This window comes from Oxyura jamaicensis, chromosome 4 (genome assembly GCF_011077185.1).
Source record: "Oxyura jamaicensis isolate SHBP4307 breed ruddy duck chromosome 4, BPBGC_Ojam_1.0, whole genome shotgun sequence".
Lineage (NCBI taxonomy): Eukaryota > Metazoa > Chordata > Aves > Anseriformes > Anatidae > Oxyura > Oxyura jamaicensis.
This window is the reverse complement of record NC_048896.1, coordinates 65,148,223-65,167,866: the sequence shown is the minus strand read 5'-3', so window position 1 is coordinate 65,167,866 and position 19,644 is coordinate 65,148,223. Positions and strand designations below refer to the sequence as shown.

The 19,644-nt window shown below is 47.7% G+C and overlaps 1 protein-coding gene across 4 annotated transcripts in view; it reads right to left on the bottom strand.

Moving 5' to 3' along the window:
• Positions 1–3,655: 3,655 nt before the first annotated feature.
• Positions 3,656–19,644, bottom strand: part of AFF1 (AF4/FMR2 family member 1) — an 85,256-nt gene continuing 69,267 nt past the window's right edge. For 3 of the 4 annotated variants that reach the window (XM_035323515.1, XM_035323518.1, XM_035323517.1), the window contains 12 exons: positions 19,141–19,303; positions 16,156–17,073; positions 13,920–14,017; positions 11,732–11,981; positions 10,593–10,684; positions 9,570–9,633; positions 8,588–8,724; positions 7,877–7,948; positions 7,260–7,353; positions 7,120–7,163; positions 5,609–5,838; positions 3,656–3,922 (listed from right to left, as the gene is read on the bottom strand). In XM_035323515.1, the coding sequence (XP_035179406.1) occupies positions 3,801–3,922; positions 5,609–5,838; positions 7,120–7,163; positions 7,260–7,353; positions 7,877–7,948; positions 8,588–8,724; positions 9,570–9,633; positions 10,593–10,684; positions 11,732–11,981; positions 13,920–14,017; positions 16,156–17,073; positions 19,141–19,303 (2,284 nt within the window). In that variant the 3' untranslated portion in view covers positions 3,656–3,800. The remainder of the gene's footprint in view (positions 3,923–5,608; positions 5,839–7,119; positions 7,164–7,259; positions 7,354–7,876; positions 7,949–8,587; positions 8,725–9,569; positions 9,634–10,592; positions 10,685–11,731; positions 11,982–13,919; positions 14,018–16,155; positions 17,074–19,140; positions 19,304–19,644) is intronic. The other variant, XM_035323516.1, reaches the window with a different exon arrangement.

Genomic DNA, 19,644 nt, shown 5'->3' with positions numbered 1-19,644 from the left:
TGGTCAGTACAGGCTCAATAAATAAACACACAAAAATAAAAACCCAGCCCCAAGTACGTTTCTGCCACAGGACGCCTGGGCTGGCACAACACTGCCGCAAGCTCCAGGTTTGGCTCTGCCAGCCACCAACAGCTCGCCCCGTGGCCACCCTGCATTGCGGCAAACCTCGCAGGGGCCAAGCTGGCTCCGTGCTGCTTGAAACATCTTCTGGTTTTGGCAAACCGAGTCCAGTGCCACCTTGCCGCAAGCTCCTCCTGTCTAGTCCACAGCTAACGACTGCAGCAGGTGCTCACCTGGGGATGTTTCACACTGCAGTTTTTGTCGAACTAGCTGGTTTTTCCTTTTACTTCAAGATCAGTTTTGCCCTTGGGATTTTAAGTGCGCAGTGAAAAACTGCGCTGACCCCAAAACAAGTGTGCATTTCCATATACGCTGTCTGTAACAGCAGCGTACCTCGCGGGTACTAAAACAGATTTCAGTATTCTCTACGCTTTAGACACTGTATTAAATAAACAAACCTCCATTAGTAGCAAACACCGCAGGTGCAACGCGTGTTGCAGAAAGGACCTGAAAGAAACCCGATTCTACCAGGACAGTGCACAGAGATGTGAGGCCGCTCTTCCAGGGAGCGTGACGTTTTCCCACGGCAAGCAGAGAGCAAACACCCAGAGGGGAAGCGCGCGGCCGCGGAGACCCCTTGTGCGGGCGAGGGGCAGCGGGGCACCGGAGCCGCGGGCTGACGGGGTGCCGCTGCCCCTCGCGGCACGGCACGAAGGCACTAACAGCCCGCCGGCGCGGACCTGGTTTCTCGACAAGAAGCTGAGAACACGAGGACTCTCGCAACGACTCGTAACAAACGGGCTACTTCATTTATTGTTTATTACCCCGTAGGAATGAATCGACCATCTCGGACACTCCACCACACACAGGGCAGAAAAATGGTATTTACAAGAGGGATGTGCATCCCCAAAATAAGTTTAAGATGTACAGATTTGCAATGGGAACCAAGAGGGAGGGGGAAAAAAAACACAAAAACAAGGACATTGCAGTCAGACTTTGACTTTTGGTTACAGAAGAGATCTCCGTCTCCATGTAAGTGGGGCTTTCCAACTCTTAAATAAACAGCATCTTAAAAATAGAACATTTGACCATTTAAACACATGTATTATTCCTTCTAAATAAATATTGTGTGGAAATGATGCTTTGTTGCCACCATACCCTCCTTCTCTCCTTCGGGGACTCAACCACCACCTCTGTTTTTCCTTTTTCCTTGGATGCATGGTTTTGTTTTCTAATGGCAAATCCTATTTCCTCTTTTTTTTTTTTTTAATCCTTTTTTATTATTATTTTCTTCCTTTTTTTTTTTTTTTTTTTTTTTTTAAGGGCCTGACCAGACTCAGGTGAAATCTATGGGCATCTTCCCTTATCCCTCACAGGCCTCTGACCTGGCTCATGGTTGAAATACGATGGCTTTCTAAAAAGTAACAACTATTTAAGCAGTCTCCTCCGTAACAGAACAAACCGGCAGCCGGCGTGCAGCCGGTTACCGCCGCTTCTGCCAGCCCCTGGCCTTTGAAACGAGAGCCCCCCGCCGCCCAAAGCCGAGGGCGCGTGCCAGCCGTGCAGCTGCACACACTCCACCCGCCCGCTGGGCAACGGGTGCTGCCCATCCGGGTTGCAAAGTGCTTGGAGGGCTGGGGGCCGTGGCTGGGAACAGCACGTGAAATGCCGCCCCAGGCCGAGCGCCCTCCCTGCTCCCCCTCCCCCTTACCCTTGCCGTGCTTCTTGCCCACCCCCACGCTGCTGTCCGGCTGCCACGAGGCTTTCTGCCTTCGTCCTGCTCGGCTGGTGGACCCGAAACTAACTGCACCAAGACCAAGTCAGGAAAGGCTGCCGGCCCGCCGACCGACCCCAAAGTGCACAGCAGGAGCTGGCCCTGGCTGCCCCCTCCCGCGCTTCCTGAGATCGCAGCCCTAACTCCCAGCCTCCCCTCCGCGCTCGGGCCAAAGCCGGGGTAGCGTGCGTGAGGGCTGGCAGGTAAATGGGGCAGGGGACACGGACCTCCCTTCCACCACTGGGGCAGCTTATCCCTGAAATGCGCTAAGGCTTTGAATAAAGTGAACGTGAGACGACTCAAAGGTCCGGGAAGATGCCTGGGGAGGTGCGTCCCGGCACGGCACGCTCCCGCCAGCTCCAACTAGAGCTGAGCCCCGCAGCAGGGGCCGCTTCTACGGGACCTACTTCTGGAAATGCAGACCTTTTGCTGATATGTGTTCTCTGCTGGTTTTTGCGAGCCTCCAAACCACCAGCAGGTATTTTGCAATGGAGGTGCTGCTGCATGCGGGCAGACCTGTTCCTCCATCCTGGTATTAGGTGGGAAAAGGGAACTACTTCACCAGAGACGTGTTCCTTCCTGTAAGCACGATGATTTTGGGATATCCTCCTCCTCTTTGCCACTCCCACAGCTGCATCAGCAACAGGGCGAGGGATGCGAGAGGGGACCAGAGGGCTAAGGCACACTATTAGACATGAGGATGGCAGGATGCTGCTGTCATGCAACAGGAAATCTTTGGGTACAGAAGTCTGTCTTCTTACTGAACACACAAATGCCGCAGATACTGCCTTCGCTCTTATTGCCACTTGCAAAATCGCAATTTCAAATGTGCAACTCCTGACAAGGACAAAGGGCTTGCAAACACCTCATTATTCCCTTCCGTGATCCCCTGAAGACCAATTTCCAAGTCCCTGGGCCCATCCTGGGGCTTGGCTGAGGAAGAACTACCTCCCACACAAAGGATGCACAACTTGGGTACCAGATCCTGCTCTTAGATACTCACCGAGACCCGCGAGGGTTGCGGGCCAATATCCACGTGCAGGATTTGCCTCGTGTTGCACAAGCAGCCCCTCCCCACTCACCCGCAGAGCCCCAGCACGGCCGCGCGCCCCCACCCACCGAAACCACCCAGTGCAACCGGACGAGGCGTCCTCAGCAGGGCGGGCGCTGAGCTGTTTCCAGCCACACCTGGCGATTTCACCACCTCGACCATGTTCAGCTTACGTGGCTGAAACCGAGCGAGATGGCGAGCAACACAACATAAGGGGCGGGCGTGCGGGTGAGCGTATGGCAAGGAAGAGGACTGCAGCGATGGCAACTCCAGAGGTGAATGTGCAGCACCGCTGGCAGGTCTTCACCTGACTCTCAGCACAGGAGCTGGCTGGCGAGTGCGCGTGGGTGAGGCTGGGAAGCAGGCGAGGCAGATCACTCTGCTGTCTTTACTGTAACATAATGCTGCTGGGTGCTGATGAGGACGCTACTCGCCATCCGAGAACCAACGTGGTGTGATGGACTGCATCCGTGCTTGCAAAAACACTTCTCTGACATCTCTTCTGGGCACACAGCTGTTGCAGACTGTGGCATGTTGCATAATAACTCACCTGTGGAGGCAGATTTCCTTCTTGTCGGCACTTCTTCACGTGTGATTATTGTCCTGCTGGTTATTCATAATAGAAATGTTTATAGACCATCAATACATTGAGCCATTCAGACAATTCATTGCACTTTGTTGTTTTAAAGGAAGGCGACATCAACGCTGGGGCCCTCCTCTGTCTCTTCTTTTTCAAGGCAACAAAATGTTACCCTAAAAACAAAGTTCACTTTTTTCCAGTGTAACCAGATCCCTTCAACTCTGATTTATTTTCCCTTGCAGGTGCTTTGTATCCCACGATTCAGCAAGCCAGACTGTTTCTGAGGCTTCCAAAGTGCAAAAGAGTTCAAGGTACTTAACCACCTTGAGCACCAGTTAAGGCGTATTTGTCTCCAGTCTCAGCCACTGTAAACCCTGTCTACTGTAGTGTACCAGTTCGGTCATGCTACTGTTCAGTGCCAGAGGGCACACCGCTGCGCTTAGTTCAGCAAAAAACTCTAGAAAAGGAGGAGAGAGAGAGAGAGAGAAAACAATCAGTTGGTTTCACACAAGAGGTATGGCTGATGGGCTGGGGGCAGCAAGGAGGGACAGCAGCAGTCCTCAAGTCTCACGAAAGACCTTGTTAATGCACAAAGATGAGCGCTTTCGCCAGTGCAACAAGCATGTGATGCAGGGCGCATGCAAGGATCACACACACACACACACACACACACACACACACACACACTGAAGTGCCTCCCCACGCACTGGCATCAGAAGGACATGGACACTCCATGGCAGGTGAGCAGGAGTCAGGGTGTTCATAGCTCAGTCCCTGCCACGCACGTCCCCCAGGTTTAAGAAGCCAAATTTGAGTGTTTTTCTGAGTGCTGCCTGGAAGCACGAGCAGCTGTCATCAGACTGGTGCCTACTGTCCTCCATCCCCAGACCACGGAGACCTCACAGCTCCTCAGCCAGACAGGGCTCCAGTGTCTCCACCAAAACAAGTGCCAAGCCTACGTGACTATTCACTGTTCTGCACGGAACCACGCCCTCGGGAGTATTAAACACCCCGGCCGTCATTCCCCTGCACTGAAGCAGCAGCCTACAACGGGTTGATTTTCATCTTGCTTTATGCCCGGTTGTTCTCTGCCTGCTCTCCTGTGGGTTTTCTTCTGTGGGTTTTCCTTCTCTCATTCGCTCTGGCTTACCAGCACATGCCTTCAGCGTGGCAGCCTTTGGTCAGCCTCTCGAGGATACAGCCCAAAACACTACACGTGAACTGCTGCTGCGAGCACGCATCTGCTCAGCAGACAGCCAACAACTGGAGTTACTTTATTCAACACTGACTTGCAAAGCCTTTTGAATTTCAGCAACTGCCTGACTAGTGTGAGTGTTTTTACAGCCTTCCAATAATTTAGGCCTGGCACATTCTTCTCATTTTCTTTTGCAGGTTTGGCAATACATCCTTTCACTCACAGTAGCTGACAAAACATGGTGTTGTTCTGTGCACAACGACACTGCAAACACCACGAGGGCTGGCTGGTCACAGACTGAATCATGCCCGTTCTGGGCTGTTGCTTACCCACAACTGTTTGTGGGGCAATGAAACACTATTTTAAACAATAAACCTCTAAGGTAAAAAAAAAGTAGCAGAGGATTTAGGAAATGCTACTGGCAAATGCCAGTCACATGCCCAACAAGGGCTCCCATTGAAGCGCTGCTTGCCTGCTCTCTTACGGCAGGAAACCAGCCTCACCATTTTCAGATCTACAATACCTGGGAGGCTGACAAACAAAACGAAACACCAGGCCATTGGGCACAAACCTGTCTGAAAGTTGGGTAAACCAGCTCCAAAAACCTAAGCTCCCCACAAATGGAAAACAAATTGCAGAAAAACGCTGGTGCTTCTCTTGCTACTGTGAAGCAATTTGCCTGGTTTTCTGTGCTCCATACTCTCACCCCTTAGGCTGTTAGACTTCTGAGGCTACCGAGAAGTACTTTGAATTTGGAACACTCACCAATGCATTGCCAGCAAATCTCTCTGCCCCAAACCAGCCAATACACCACAGATGTCTATTTCCACATATTTGAGGCTTTGATCTACAGGTATGGTGTTTGCTACACCGAGCGTTAGGATTTAAGCAGGCACATGCAGATAAACATGATGTGCGAGACAGAAAAGTCAAAGGAAAAAACCTTACCCTTATTCTTCTTGGCCAGTGCATCAGCCTGTTCCCAAATGTCATACGCATAGAGGATATAGGAAGTGATGTTGACATATGAAGAGGTGATGCTTGGGATATTATAAGGGATGGTGACTGAAGAGCTAATGCTGTTGCCACCACAATTGCTAGCATTTGATCCTGGCTGAGAACTCATGGATCCAGCAGGAGAGGGCATTGGAGAAAGAGGAGAAGGCATGCCTGTGCTTCTGCAGGAGAAAGAAAACACCACCATGAATGTTACCTTCACCAATAAATGTCTTACCACAAGGCTCATACCAGGAGCTATCCCATGTCATTTGGGCCTGTGCTATGGAGTGAGGGTTGAAAAATGAGATGTGTTCAGCTAGAGAGGACAGAATTATCCTTCAGGTGCAAGGCCAAGATTTTTCAAGTGATTCCCAACTCCAAGCACTCCTCTTGGGACAAAATAAACAAGGGATCAGACATCCAAAAGTACCACCCCCAAAATCCACACCTATTTGTGGAAGCCTTCACCAGGTAATCCAAGTGTTTTTACCTAACGACTTCAGGCATGCTTATGTTGTCCCTCGCTTATGGAGACTGGAGCTTTCTGGCAGCTAGTCCTTTACTTGCAGACCTGGAGAAGCTCAATGTGGCCAGCTCAGCTGCCTGCTGGCTTCACCCCATCGTTGCTTCCCACTGCTTCACCCAATCTAGTTACAAGTTACTTGTACAGACAGCCTCCACCACTGCTCCTGGGAGACCATTTACATACTGGTCAGCTGTACTGCACAAAGTGGCAGAAGAATAACTGGAATTTCAGACAAAACAAGCCTCTCAACCACAGTTTAAATGGAAAAGGAGCAGAGCTCAGCATCTATTTGCCACACATTATGGCAAAACACAGCAAAACTCCTAGCACTGCTAAAAAGCAGGCCCAGTGTGCCAGGCTTTGGGTCAAACACTCTTATATGACAACTTTCCTTGTACTTTTGCTGCTACATATACAAGAACTGCAGCAAATACATAAGAATGACAATAAATTAGAAGTCAGAAAATGTGTTTCTTTTTCTTAATCAGCAGCTAAACCAGAGAAAAATAGGGAAATACCACTTTAAAGTGAGGCTGCCACATGGTAAAGGCATAATCCCCCTGGTCAGTAGCCAGGAAGAGGCAATGGTGGTCCAGCAGGTCTTAGGGATCTCTGACATCCAAAAGAAGGATGAGAACAGCAGGAGCTCTGAGAGCAGCTCAGTGACATTACTCTCCCTGCTCCTCTGGTGGAAAACTACTCTGCATGATAGGTGCTAACCCTCTGGATCTCATAGCGAAAAAAAATCCCTCTCTGATACAGAAGATGGAGAATAAGAGAGCAGAAACATACTTGCACCCTGTAACAAAACGATTTCAGGTGGCAGGGCAGAGTGAATCGCTCTCAAATGCAGCTAGCATCTCAAAGATCCCTGCTACTGTTTTTGCTTACACCTTCATGGACGCATCACAAGACCCATATTTCTACATCTTACCTTGCAACACATGGAGAAGGTGCTTGTGTTACTCTGGAAGAACTCTGCAGCAAGGAAGAGAGTTCTTGTTAGTTTTGTTGCCCCACACCAGTAATGGCTACAGCCATTCAACTGGCAGCTCAGCAATACATGTACCCTACCTTAAAGTGGTCATTCAGGATCCTGGAATACTTTATTGCAGTGTCCTTTTTGTAACGAAACATTGCCATGTGCAGGAGGGACTGGCAGCGCATGCTGGGAACAGAAAGAAACCCAAGAGTCAGTGCCTGTGCCCACTGCTGCTGGCTCACCAGCAATCCATCATGTGGGATGGGGGCAGGCACCCATCAGACTCTCTGCAAGTTCAAGAGACCTCAAGATCTCTCCTGTCCTGCTCATCTCAGAAACAAAGACTCAGTGAAAAAAAAAAATCACACAACAGGAAAAAAAAAAAAAAAAAAAAAAAAAAAAAGAGGAAGGGCCACATTCAAAATGCCTGCAGGCACATTGCATTCTTTCACCTGAGGTGAAAGTCCTTAACGCATTCTCAAGTTACCAGCAGATGAAATTTTAGAGCCTGTGCCTTTCACACGTGGTCCCTTCAGGTATCCTGGCTCACTTCAGAGACATTCTAGTTTGCTCTGGCTTTTATATTGCTTTTTCCCTTGCAGAACTCTGATTCCCATTTCACTCATTCCTTTGCCCCTTACAGCAACAGGGCTTTCACTGTACCAGATCTAGAAACAGACTATGAAGTCACAGAGAAAACATTACGCACCATAACACGGCAAAGATTTTTTCATGTGAAGACGCTGAGGTGTCCGTAAAGGGTTTTAATGTCATTATGAATCTAAGGAAACAAAAATAACAATCACGTCAGTCATCAAGGCTCTTAAGTCCCACTGTTCACGAAAAACTAGCACATACCTCCACCTTAAACACTGGTCCAAAAACCAGGAAACTTGACCTGAATCCTTGGTGCTGGCACTGAGTGCTTGGTACGATTTTGAGCAGACAGCTTTGTCTGAAAATGCCTTGTGTCACCCACAGTGGGAACAGATGTAGCCCCCCACAGGACCTCCTCTCCTCTTAGACTGATTAATGGGCAACATGTGCACATGTACAACTAAGTGCCTCCCCAGGGGACCACCTAGGGTCCCCCTGAACTGAGGGTGAAATATTAATTCCAGTGTTTCTGGCCAGGATAGACATCTTGGTGGAATTCTTTCTTTTTGGAAGATTAAAAAAAAAAAAAAGACAAATCTCCTTTTTGAAAGCAAAACAACAACAGCATTGTGGAAATCCAGTCTGTCAAAACTGTAGAGCAATGACGTTTTTAGAAGTTTGAAGCCTACTACAAAAAATAACTGGCAGCTGTCTTACTCAGCTTCACGGGCATCCAGAGCCATCCTGGTTGCAAACAAATGACACAACCAGCCACTCTCCTCCAAACATACTGCCTAACCATCACGGTTCCAAAACCACTTACTTGATGAGATCTATCGTGTCGGCGAATATGCTGTAAGCAGATTTTGGTGCTGATGCATCTGATTCCATGGCAATCCCATATTCAATGAAGGAAAGGGCAGCATCAAGGTACTGAAAGGCCTTTCCAGTCTTGTCGGTCTGTTGGGAAAAAAAAAAATCGCATTTTCAGACTACGGCAAATACTATTTCTCTCTACCTGAATTCTTTTTCTCCCCCTAAATATGCAGTATTTGAAGAAACAAAAAAAAAATCATGTCAAACCTCCAGGTGATAACGAAAGGGTTCTCCTCAGGGTCCCTAATGTAGTCCTAGTCATCAGCCCTGTGTGCTCTGGCTACCTGGGTCTCCACCTTATGCTCTGCCACAGCCAAATGGTTTTCTCTGGTAATTTTTTTTTTCTTCGCATTCTTTGGATACCCTTGGCTGGCGCTGGGGGCAGGCCTCATGCGAGGCAGGTGGGGTTTTCCCCACTCTATTACTTTCCCCACTTTATTTTCACAGGGGAATGGCAAGTTGCAAATGTACATTACCTGACTGCGCCATATCTAGCAAGAAAAACGTAGTTTAATCATGCATGCTGTTAAACTCCACACATCTGAGACAGCCAGCAAAGGGCACTTTCAAGTCTTGTTCACCAGCAACACAATTATCATCACTATCCTGATATTTCAGAGAGAACCGCTGTAAAACCAACTCTCTGAGCCATCTTCCCAAGACAGAGTGATAGCTCTGCAAAGCAAAGAGGCCTGCTAACTTCCAAGCCCAGTTCAATTCCTATTCTCCAGGCATAATCTCTAAGTGTGTTTATACAAAGCGAAGTGCCTGAAAATTAGGCAAACGAAAACAGCCTCTCCACATATGACTAAGCACATACTCCGTTAGGTGGAAGTGACATGAGCCAGCACAACTTGATCACGTGCCAGCAGCTATCAGATCCCCGTGCAAGAGCCGCTGAACGTTTCTAGCAGAGGGCCCAGGCTTACCATTGCATCAGCTTTGTGCTTCAGCCTCTTGGCCTCTTCTATGTGATATTCCATCGAATGCTGTCTGAATTGGGGGCAGACAGAGGAGAACAGACACAAGAAAAGAAGGGTAGTGTAAGTATTGATTTTACTTTATCTAGAGGATGCTGTGACTCCAGTACAACCTGATGCATTTGGGACGTTAGAGTTATGATAATCACTAAATCAATGTTATCTGCCTGTTCGTAAATACACAGCTGCTGAATGCACAAACAAAATGGTATGAAAAGAGGGTTTTTTTTACAACTATTTAAGGATATGATAGGAAACCAGGTAAAGTTTATATGTGGACATTAAAAAAAACAGTCTTTTGTGAGTACAAGCAAGTACTTCTTCACTGCCATGTAAAAATAGTAGTCATGTGATTGCCTGCCATTCCTCAATCACAACACCCCCGTATTTTGTCTGAAGCATACGGCACACCTTGCAACACGATGTACTCATCTCAGAGTACAAGAACTTGCGTTCCAGGTAGCTGCTTACAAGAGATGGGGTCACCAAGGCTGCTGCAGGTCCCAGTCTCCTACCTGATGACAAAGCGGGACCAGGCACGATTCTGAGTGCAGGAATAATCTGTTCACTGGCATGGAGCCACCTGAGCACTAACACAATGAGCCAGAAAGGAATCACGTCTTCTCAGAGACATCAGTCTCCTGCACAGCACCTTGTCACAGACAAGTGTGCCACCTGTCAGGAATCAGACAAACCAGCACCCATCCCTTGCAGACAGGCAGAAGAGACATGGCCTTGCAGAGGGGGATTGTCTCTGAGTTAAGAAGTACCTGTGTCTACACCAGCTCCCTCAAAACAGGAGCTGGTGAGAGGAGGGAGCTTTGCTTTGTGGTGGGTGGGGAAGTCCCAGAGGTGAGAAGGACGAGAGGTGAGAAGTCCCAGAGGTGAGAAGGACTCACAAAAGCAGTGCTCAATATGGAGCAGAAGCCCAGTGTCTTCAGAAAGAACAGATGAGGAGCACAAAACACTTACTTTTCAAACTTGACTTGAGGTCTCCTTGGCTTGGAGGTACCATTTGGCAAAGAAGGCACTGGGAAAGGATTCGTGACATCCGCTGCAGACCCCTGAAAAATCACAGAGTGAGATAAAGCTGGTTAGAGACATCCATCTAAAACTGTTCCAAAGCACGGCTTTCCTAAATTTAAAGAGAAAATGTTTATTTGTCTGAGACATAGTATACTTCTTCAGGCTCCCCCTTTTCTTCTTTCTTTCATCCCCAGTCTCCACTCCAATACTGGAAATGAAAACTTGGCTTCTCGCTAGACTGCTGGTGAGGGTTAATACCATTCAGATTTTCCCTGAGCATGCAGAAATTAGGTAGCAGGTTTCCTTGCACAATGGCTAAGAGAGCAGCAAGGACACTAGGAGCACATTTTTCACGGCCACTAGAAAAGGCAGGAACTAGTACTACCTATTCACACTTACTCCTAGTTTAACCACACAGCGGTTGTTGACTCTGCATTGCTATCTACAACATCAGGAGAAAGAAAGCAGTTAGAAGCCAGCTAATACAGCACAGACATTCTCCATTAACATGCACACACATCGAAGTCCCAGACCACACACATCCAGGCACTTACAAAATGGCAATATAATTGGATTTTATAACCCAATAATGCAAAGATTCAGCTGCAAGAATCATTAACAGTAATTTTGTAAGCAAACTATGAAAGCTCATAATGAAGGTTACAGTTAAAACCACAGGTTGCTCATTTTCAAGAATGAACCTTTTTTTTTTCCTTTTGTAAACACACTTGCTTTCACACCTATTGTATTATACTCGCAGTTGCCTACAGTCAGAACCAGTTCCTGGCGTAAACACGATTCTCTTGCCTTTCATTCCTACATGGTCACGGCTTCTCATTGTGTTTCACAAGTAAGATTAAAATAAAATTTGAAGATGGAAAATGACCAGAGATACCACAGCACGGGCATTAGGGCTAGCAAGATAGGGTCACAGATAGCCACCGAAGGGGCAAATCTGCTTCAAAGAGCTTTCTCTAGTGGCTGGCTTACCCTTCTTTGCATTTATTATCCTAAGGGAAGGTTTCTAAAGAGAATCACACAGTACCCATGGGTCGCAGGATACGCCAGCAGTAACGGATACCTACTTTGTTGCCCTTCACCTGTTCAGAGTGCTTTCTCTCCACCTTCTTGTGCTTGGCAGACAAAGGATCCTTGTGGCTGCCTGAGTCCCTGGCAGTGTTGTTTTCTGTGGCAGGCAGCTGGCCGTTCTCACTCCTGGGTCTCTTTTGGGCCATCTTGGTTAACTTTGGTGCAGAATGTGCGGGAGACATGGGTGGCAGTGGTGGGGGTAGCAGGAGATCTTTCTTCTGGGCCTCAAATGATGCTTTTGGTGCTCTAGAGATAGGAAATGAATTTTGCAATTGGCATGAATACAATGTCTATATAATATAGGGATTTTTTTTAACAGAAAAAAAAAATCAGAAAACTTAAATACATTGTGTACCGATTCTGTTCAAATTTCTCTGGAAATGTGAACTGACTTGTTAACAAAGAATCTTGCAAAAGCAAAATGAAACCTCAGGGACTTCACAGTGCATTAGATCCCACATGTTCAGCTGTCAACAACGCACAAGCAAGTTGCTTTTGAAGTAGGAATAAGCCCCAGGGCTTATCCTTGGAAGAAAGACTTGGAACCAGAATGTCAGAATGTTGCAAAAATGACACCCCTCCAACCCAGCACCTTTTCACTGAAAAGGGAGGAGAGGTAATTACATCGAGTAAAATCCCCAGGACACATCACCCAACATGGCAAGTGAGGCACAGTGCTGCCTCTCTCTCCCCATTCCGGTAGAAGATATCTTTTATAGTCAGGGATACTCGCCCTGACACTTGATCCTGTGCGTGCTTTGACAGAATTATACTGAGTTGTTCCTTTGGGTCTTGCCAGCTAAACTAGGCAACACATACGAGTTAGGAGGATATGAGGGACAGAGACTCAAAATGCTGTGCTTTTATATGGCAGAGCTGATCATATTTAATAATTCTGTGGCAAATTTCTAATCATCTGGAGTTAGGATTACCAAGGAACTCCAGCAGCTGCAGGCAGCACTCAATAGCACTAAACCTCATTTTGCAACTACCCCTTTTTACTTCATTTTCCTTCAGCTGCTCAGTTTCCAAGAAAGCACAAAGTGTCTAGAACAGTGAATGCCAACCCTCCGGCTGCAAAGTCAGGAGAGGAAGAAACAAAATGAAACACAGTGAGAAGTGTGAAGTTGAGCAGCTTGCTCAGCTCTCCTTTCTTAACTGTGCCACCTCGTGCAGTGCGATCCTCCAGAGAGGGCCTTTTACAGGGAGCAGAGCAGCAGCCCCAGCCTCCTCAGCCGCCAGCCAAGTTAACCTGCATCCCTGACCTGACCCTGGAGCTCTCTCCCCACAAAAAAGGATCCAATTCTTCCTGCTCTGAAGGCCACCACACGACTAGAAGGGGTGCTTGTTTGCTCTGAGCAAAGGGGAGGTACAAACCCTGGATTCAAAACCCTTCCATTATTAGCAGGGCTGCAATGTCCCTTCACCTGGCTAAACCCCAGTCCTGACGTTTCAGTTCTCTGTCTCACTTGCTCTGTGAGATGAGAGATGAGAATTTTCTGGCTGTCAGGGCCACCTGAAATTCGAGACAAGGTCACGATTTCAAAGGCACCCTGGGTGTGTGTTTGTTCAGTCACACGTGAGCTGCATTTAGTGGAAAAGGGAAATGCTCCCTATCTATCCTCACCTACGTACACAGATCTGTTTTCTGGACCAGGCTGATGAGCATGACAGCCCCAGACACAAGTAAGACAGCAGAAACCAAGAAGGGGAAAATGTGTAATGGATGCATCAGAGCACACAGCACTCTGAACCGCAGGATGGACAAGTTTGTGTTGAAAATGGTCAAGTCTTCATTCCTTCTCAGCTGCTAGAAATCAGGACAAATGCCACCACGTTCAATGATTTTACAGCAGCGTAATACAAATATGCAAGGGGAAACAGGCACTACGACGTCACCTTGTGCTTGAATAACAAGAACATGAATGCTCTGCATTATAAAGGGAGAGGAAGATCAGTGACACCAAGTAAAATTGCACATCTACAATAAATAAAGAGGCAAATAAATTACACTCCTATAGCCACATGACTGGTGTCAAGACGTACAGACAAATTTGCAGCAGATTAAATTTCGGAAAGCACATTATGTTAAGCAAACTCACATGAAGAATAAAAGGTACAGTTCCTTGCTTTAAGCTATAAAAGAAAGTCTCCGTTTCTGCTATCCCACCGCTGTATACTCACTTCTGTTTAGTGGAGTCTTTGTTAGTTGAAGACTGCAATGATTTTGTTTCTTTGTCTGATTTCATTTTCTTCCTATCAATATCCTTCTCCATTTCCCTCTAACAAAAACAAACAAAAAAAAAATCACTCAGATTTAGGAAGTTCATGTACAGTACAGACCAACACAGCTACATTTGATGGCTTGATGTTAAAAAAAAGACAAGAGATTGGAACTGACAAAGTGGAAAACCAGAGCACAGTTGATTTCAGGCTCAATGACAAGTATCCTAACATAACATTTTATCTACTTCTGCTGGTTAGAATAATTATTTAGTAGCAGAGGTGATGAACTGCCTAAACCTCTCCTTGCCAACAGTCTGAAACAAATGTACTTCTATAGCTGAAGCATTTCATGATCTGTTCTGGGCATTGGTTTTCTTCTCCTAGTGTTTTGTGATAGGTTTTTGTTTGTTTGTTTGTTTTGTCTAAGGGAAGGAATAAAAAGCATTCACTGGAGGCCTAGACTACACAAGGATGTAGTCAAGATGTTTTACTAGCAAGAATCAATTATAGCATGAAATTTTGAAGTGTCAATTAAATTTGCTGCCTATACACTGAACAGCAGGAACCACTGAGGCAGAGGGATAATAAATGACACTTTTAAAGCACACTCCACGAATCTCATGATACAAAGCATGCAATACCAAATTATTGTCTCACCTGAACAGAAAATCTTCAGCATAATTCATTATAAGACAAGGAAATGCAAAACAAAATGAGCTCTTCAGCCAGCATTACCCATGGAGTGCCTGGTGTTAGCCCAAAGCATCCCAGGACTTTGCATCTGCCTCCTGGGGCACATGCAGGTTAACCTCAGCGCAATGGAGCTCCGTGGGTCGTGCTTGGCACAAAGTCCACCTCTGAGCTTCCAGACCATGGCTCCAGCAGGTGCATGGGTTAAGTTCTCACACTGTTTGTCAGATTGAGCTTCGTGCTGCTGCAGAAAGAAGCTGGCTGGGTTGAAGCCTGAGCCACCACAGGCACGCTGACCTAACGCGGGTGGCGAGGCTCTGCGATGGGTTTTCCAGCCATGCAATGCTTAGGCTGCAGGGCACAGGATGCCCAGTGTGGAATAGCTCCTTCTCTTGGGTCTCAGGGAGACCAACAGGAGCAGTGAGAGATTTACTGTCTATTTACTGCCTGTTTACCTTCCTCCTGCTGCTCTGCAGGAGAGGGACTGCTTGTGCCTCCCATGCTTCTTCACCACTTCCCTGCTCTTCTCAGTTTTCCCATGTAACCATGGGAAGATCACAGGGTGACAAGAGTAAATGAAACCCACCCCAAACCCACAGTTATTCACCCCACGTGCTAAGCCACCTGCTCTTTGAGGAGGGACCAAAAAGGTTCATAGGCAGCAATGAATACATGCAGCAGGCCTGTTCATCGCAAGCCGTGCAGCTAACTTGCTGTGCAGATGAACCAGCTGGCTGTGAAGATATTCACAGCCTGCTTTGGGAGGCAGCTTTGAAAAAAACACTTGTGAACAAACCAAGTGAAGGAATTCAAGCGAAAGCAACTATTCCTGCCGCAGGACTCTGCAAAGGGATCCCTGGAAAGCCCCTTACTGGAGACGTGCATCTTGTGAGCATCAGTATCTCTGCCAGTGCCACAGCAGCTCCAGGAGAAATCAGAGGCTTTTTTGATGTATTCATCCAAGCACTGAGATGCACAGGAGGGTTTAGTGATGGTTGTTATTAGCAGGGGTTTAGTTCAAAGTCTGCATTTAGGGAAAAGCAAAAGGCATGGAGCTGCTGGCATCACCCCTGGAAATCATACAGCTCACAGCCGCAAAATTTGTTCTCTCTCTACGTAAGCCAGCCATCACAATTGTTTCCCAGAAACCCACAACTCTGGACAGGAAAAGGCCACGCTACTCAGACTGAGGCTGCAAGCAAGATATAACAGCAAGAATTCTTTGAAAACACCAAAGCATTTGTTAGACAGCTTGCAGGGCTTTTCATTTGCTCAGCAGTGGATTTTTGACCAATAAGAAACATCTGTGAATAGTTTATGACACATCTTCCCTTTATAAGTTTGGAAATGCCGTGGTATGAGGAGGACAATGAGCCCAATCTGACCCTATGAAGAAGAAACAAACTCCAAGCAAGGGATTTTCAAACAGCTCCACACTCCCTACACATCACTGCCATCCTTGCACAAACCCACCTTTACCTCCACCTCCACCTCCACCTCTCACCTTCCTCTTTTTGAAGGACTTGTCAGGAGTGTCTGTGTTTTTCCTCTCCACATCCTGCCCCCTTGCACCAGGGAACTCCTTTGCCTCCGCTCTCTTCTGGTGACCGCCTTTCCCGGGGAGCTGGGGAACTCTTGACAGCAGCGGGAGATCAATTTTAACCATGAGGCTGCGAGGGACGTGCACGTCCCTCACTGGCGACAGCAACTTCTTCTCCCCGACAGACAAGGGAAGCTTCTCCTTGTGGAAGTCCTCTCTGAGCACAGCAGCAGGCCTGTGGCCGCTAGTCCTGGTGGGGGTCGTGCCCTGGCCCTGAGGGAGGGGGCTGAGAGTGAGGTGCTCCTGGGTACCGCCCAGCACAACGTCCCTCGGGGGCTTGGGGTCCGGCAGGGCTTTGGCACTGGCCTGATGGGAGTTCTTGTGCTTTCTGCTCTCGGGGGGCTCTTGCAGCCTGGGTTTCAGTTCTTTTCGGTCGCTGGATTTCGGCCTCCCTTTCGTTTTTACTTTTGGCTTGTCTCTGGAAGACTGGTCTCTAACCTCGTAAGGACCAGGTTCGCTCTCCACCTTCAGGCCTCCCTTGGGCCCCTCGTGCACTGGAGGCTTGCTGGGCCTTTTGATACCAACAGTTTGCCTCTGTGAGGGCTCCTCAGAGCACGCGGGAGACTTCGGGTAGTTGCGTTTGGTCGGAAGGTGAGCATCCTGAGAAGCCCTGGCTGCTCGGACAGAGCTCTTGTGATGAGGCTCCCTCGGCTCAGTATGCTCGTGGGAGGAATCGCTGTCAATATGCTGTCCTGGCTCCTTGTCCTCCTCACGTCCATCTGTGTGGGCAGTTTCTCTGGGGCTCTCTGCTGGCACTACTGGTGGGTTCACCTTGCTGAGCCAGTTGTCGAGCTGCCACTTGTTTGAAGTTGGTGGGTCAGGCTGTAGACAAATAGAGAAAGGAAGGATGCAAGACTGATGCCTTCATCTCAATCCTAACACACATTATCAGAACCTCATAAAATTTCCCCTTACAGTTAAAGACCATGACAAAGTGGGGACGCTCTAGAATGTACACATCAACATTTAATTCACAAGCACAGGACCAACCACGTGGTACAGCTTTCCTGGATCTCTGCTAGCCCTACCTGTCGTGCAGTAAGAGACATGCATGAAAACCCCTGCTTGGTTTGCTGTGTGCCACCACCCAACATCCTTGCAGTCAGACAAGTACCATCTGTGAAAACAAAGTAGGTGCCATCCTCACAATGCTTTTACCAAGTTACTTGCACAAGGTGGACTGAGAGCTGTCCCAGCTGTCACATCTCGCTGAAGTCTGACAGGTAGGTTGACAGGCTCCTTTGGTTTAAGCAGTTACCAAAAGAATTTACACATCAAGCCCAGTTTCTTCAAGTCCTCTGTCTACACAATCCAACACTCATGTCCCCCTGGGTCAACCAAGGCATGAGCTACAACTGAGTACTGAGGTCCTCTGCAATCAGTCAGATATGTAATGTAGTTAAGAGAAGCCCTGCCTAATCAAAACAGAAGTCTGATGTATCAGGAGAAAACTTAATCAGCTAGCTCTAAAAACAGACATCTGAAGCTGCAAATTAGGGGCACAATTCTCTAGGGCCCATTCTGAAAATACTGCTTAATTCTCAGCATCGCTCGAACGTGTCACTTGCGATCTGGGCACCATCAGAGCACAGCTACGGTGTGCCCTCACCAATCCTCCCCAGCCACAACTCCCTTCTGAGAACAGCCACAGCACTTCTCAGAAAAGAGAAGCCCTAGCACATGAAAGGCTTTCCAGGACTAATTAATCCCTTCTGCTGGCATTTTCTTCTCCACCCAGGCTCTACCCTTCTTTGCGCCGTACAACATGTTGACAAAGACGATGTGTCTTCAGCTGTGTCTGGGTGACTCCATCTAGAAAGCTGGTTTATAAAATGGACTTGGTTTTACCTCATTTTAAACTTCCCGAATGACAGGGTAAGTATACTATCTGTTTCTCACATAGCACAAGGCAAAGTCTGTGAGTGAACTGCTGCAGAGTGAAGTGTGTTAGATGTGAGATCAGAAGACAGGTCTTTTCAAAGCTTCTGCAATGTCTTCTGCGCACAAAATTCTCCCTGTTAACGTGCTTCTAAGGTAAAAGAAAGGAAAGCTAAGGCTAGGGAGGTCAAGAGGAACAAATGACAAGGTTTCTGGTCTTACTGAGAATTATCTCAAAGCTGTCAGTGGACTGTTTTATATAAGCTGTGGTCCATCAGATATAACCCTGCACTTCCCGCTGGCCCAAGAATGTTTTGTGAGCTGAAGGATCTGTTTTAAACCACAGGACACAAGTACATTTGTAGCAGATTTTTAAAAGCTGCATGGTCTCAATTATTATGCAACTTTGAGGCACTAAGCTCTGTTTGCCTGCTTTTCCCAATAAAAGCCTCAGAAACGCCAGTGCAGCACTATGTGAGCCAAACTCAACAGAAGCAAGTCTAAGCACATTCCAGCCCTTCCTGCAGGCCCGATCACTTCAGCTGGGAGAAGCCAAGTGTCACTCATGCACAGGAGCTGCAGAGGGGCGGTGGCAGTTTCCTGGAGCACATCAGGGAATTGGGTTCACCCCGAAGCAGCCGACAGCCTCGGCACCCTGAAGAGCTGCTTGGGCAGAGGTGGACACCAAACACTGAGGACAAGCTGCAGTTCCCACCTGTGCCTTGCTTGTGCCTCATCAGTAAAGGCACCAGTTCCTCCAGGAGTGCTAGCCAATGATGCCAAAAGGCAAGGGGGAACACTTCAAGGTCAGGCACTTCAAAGTCTAATTGATGCAATTACTAAGGATTATTTCATTGACAAACTCCCACAAAGAAGCAAAGGGCAAGCAAAGCTTGATGATGCAGCAAAGATGTCACCTGAAGGATGACGGTATTTCAGGTCCCCTGTCTGACTGCGTTCAGCCAGCAGAGAGCCTGCATTAAGCAGCCCCTACAGTTCAGGCGCATTCACCTCAGGAGCTGACACTCTCGGAGGGTCTGGGTCGTTGGCTTCACTGTCACTCGAGCTGCTCTCCGTCTCCGAGTCTGAAGAGCTGTCTGAGTCACTGGTGCTCCCTGACTCTGGGCTGCTGGAATGTGCTGATGCCACGCTCTCGGGCTGGGACTGCAGGGCACTGCAAGGCCAGCAGGAGATAAAATTAGAAAGCAGCACGCGTCAAGGTTACTTATTATATTGATATGGAAGCATTCAGAAATAAAACTTAAACGCCCTGTTTTGGAACTGGAAGGAAAAGGGACAAGGCCAAAAGAATACACTGCCATACTCCAAGATAAAGCACCGGAATAAAAAAAATTTTGGAAATAATAAAACCTTCAATTCCAACCCAGCCATAACTATACAAGCAGGATGTCAATGCAAGAGTAAATGCATTTAGCCAACAAAAGGCTTTAAAAAAAAAGTGACAAATGCTATTCTGAAAGTCCCAACACTCAGCAGAAAAGATGCCTAATAAAG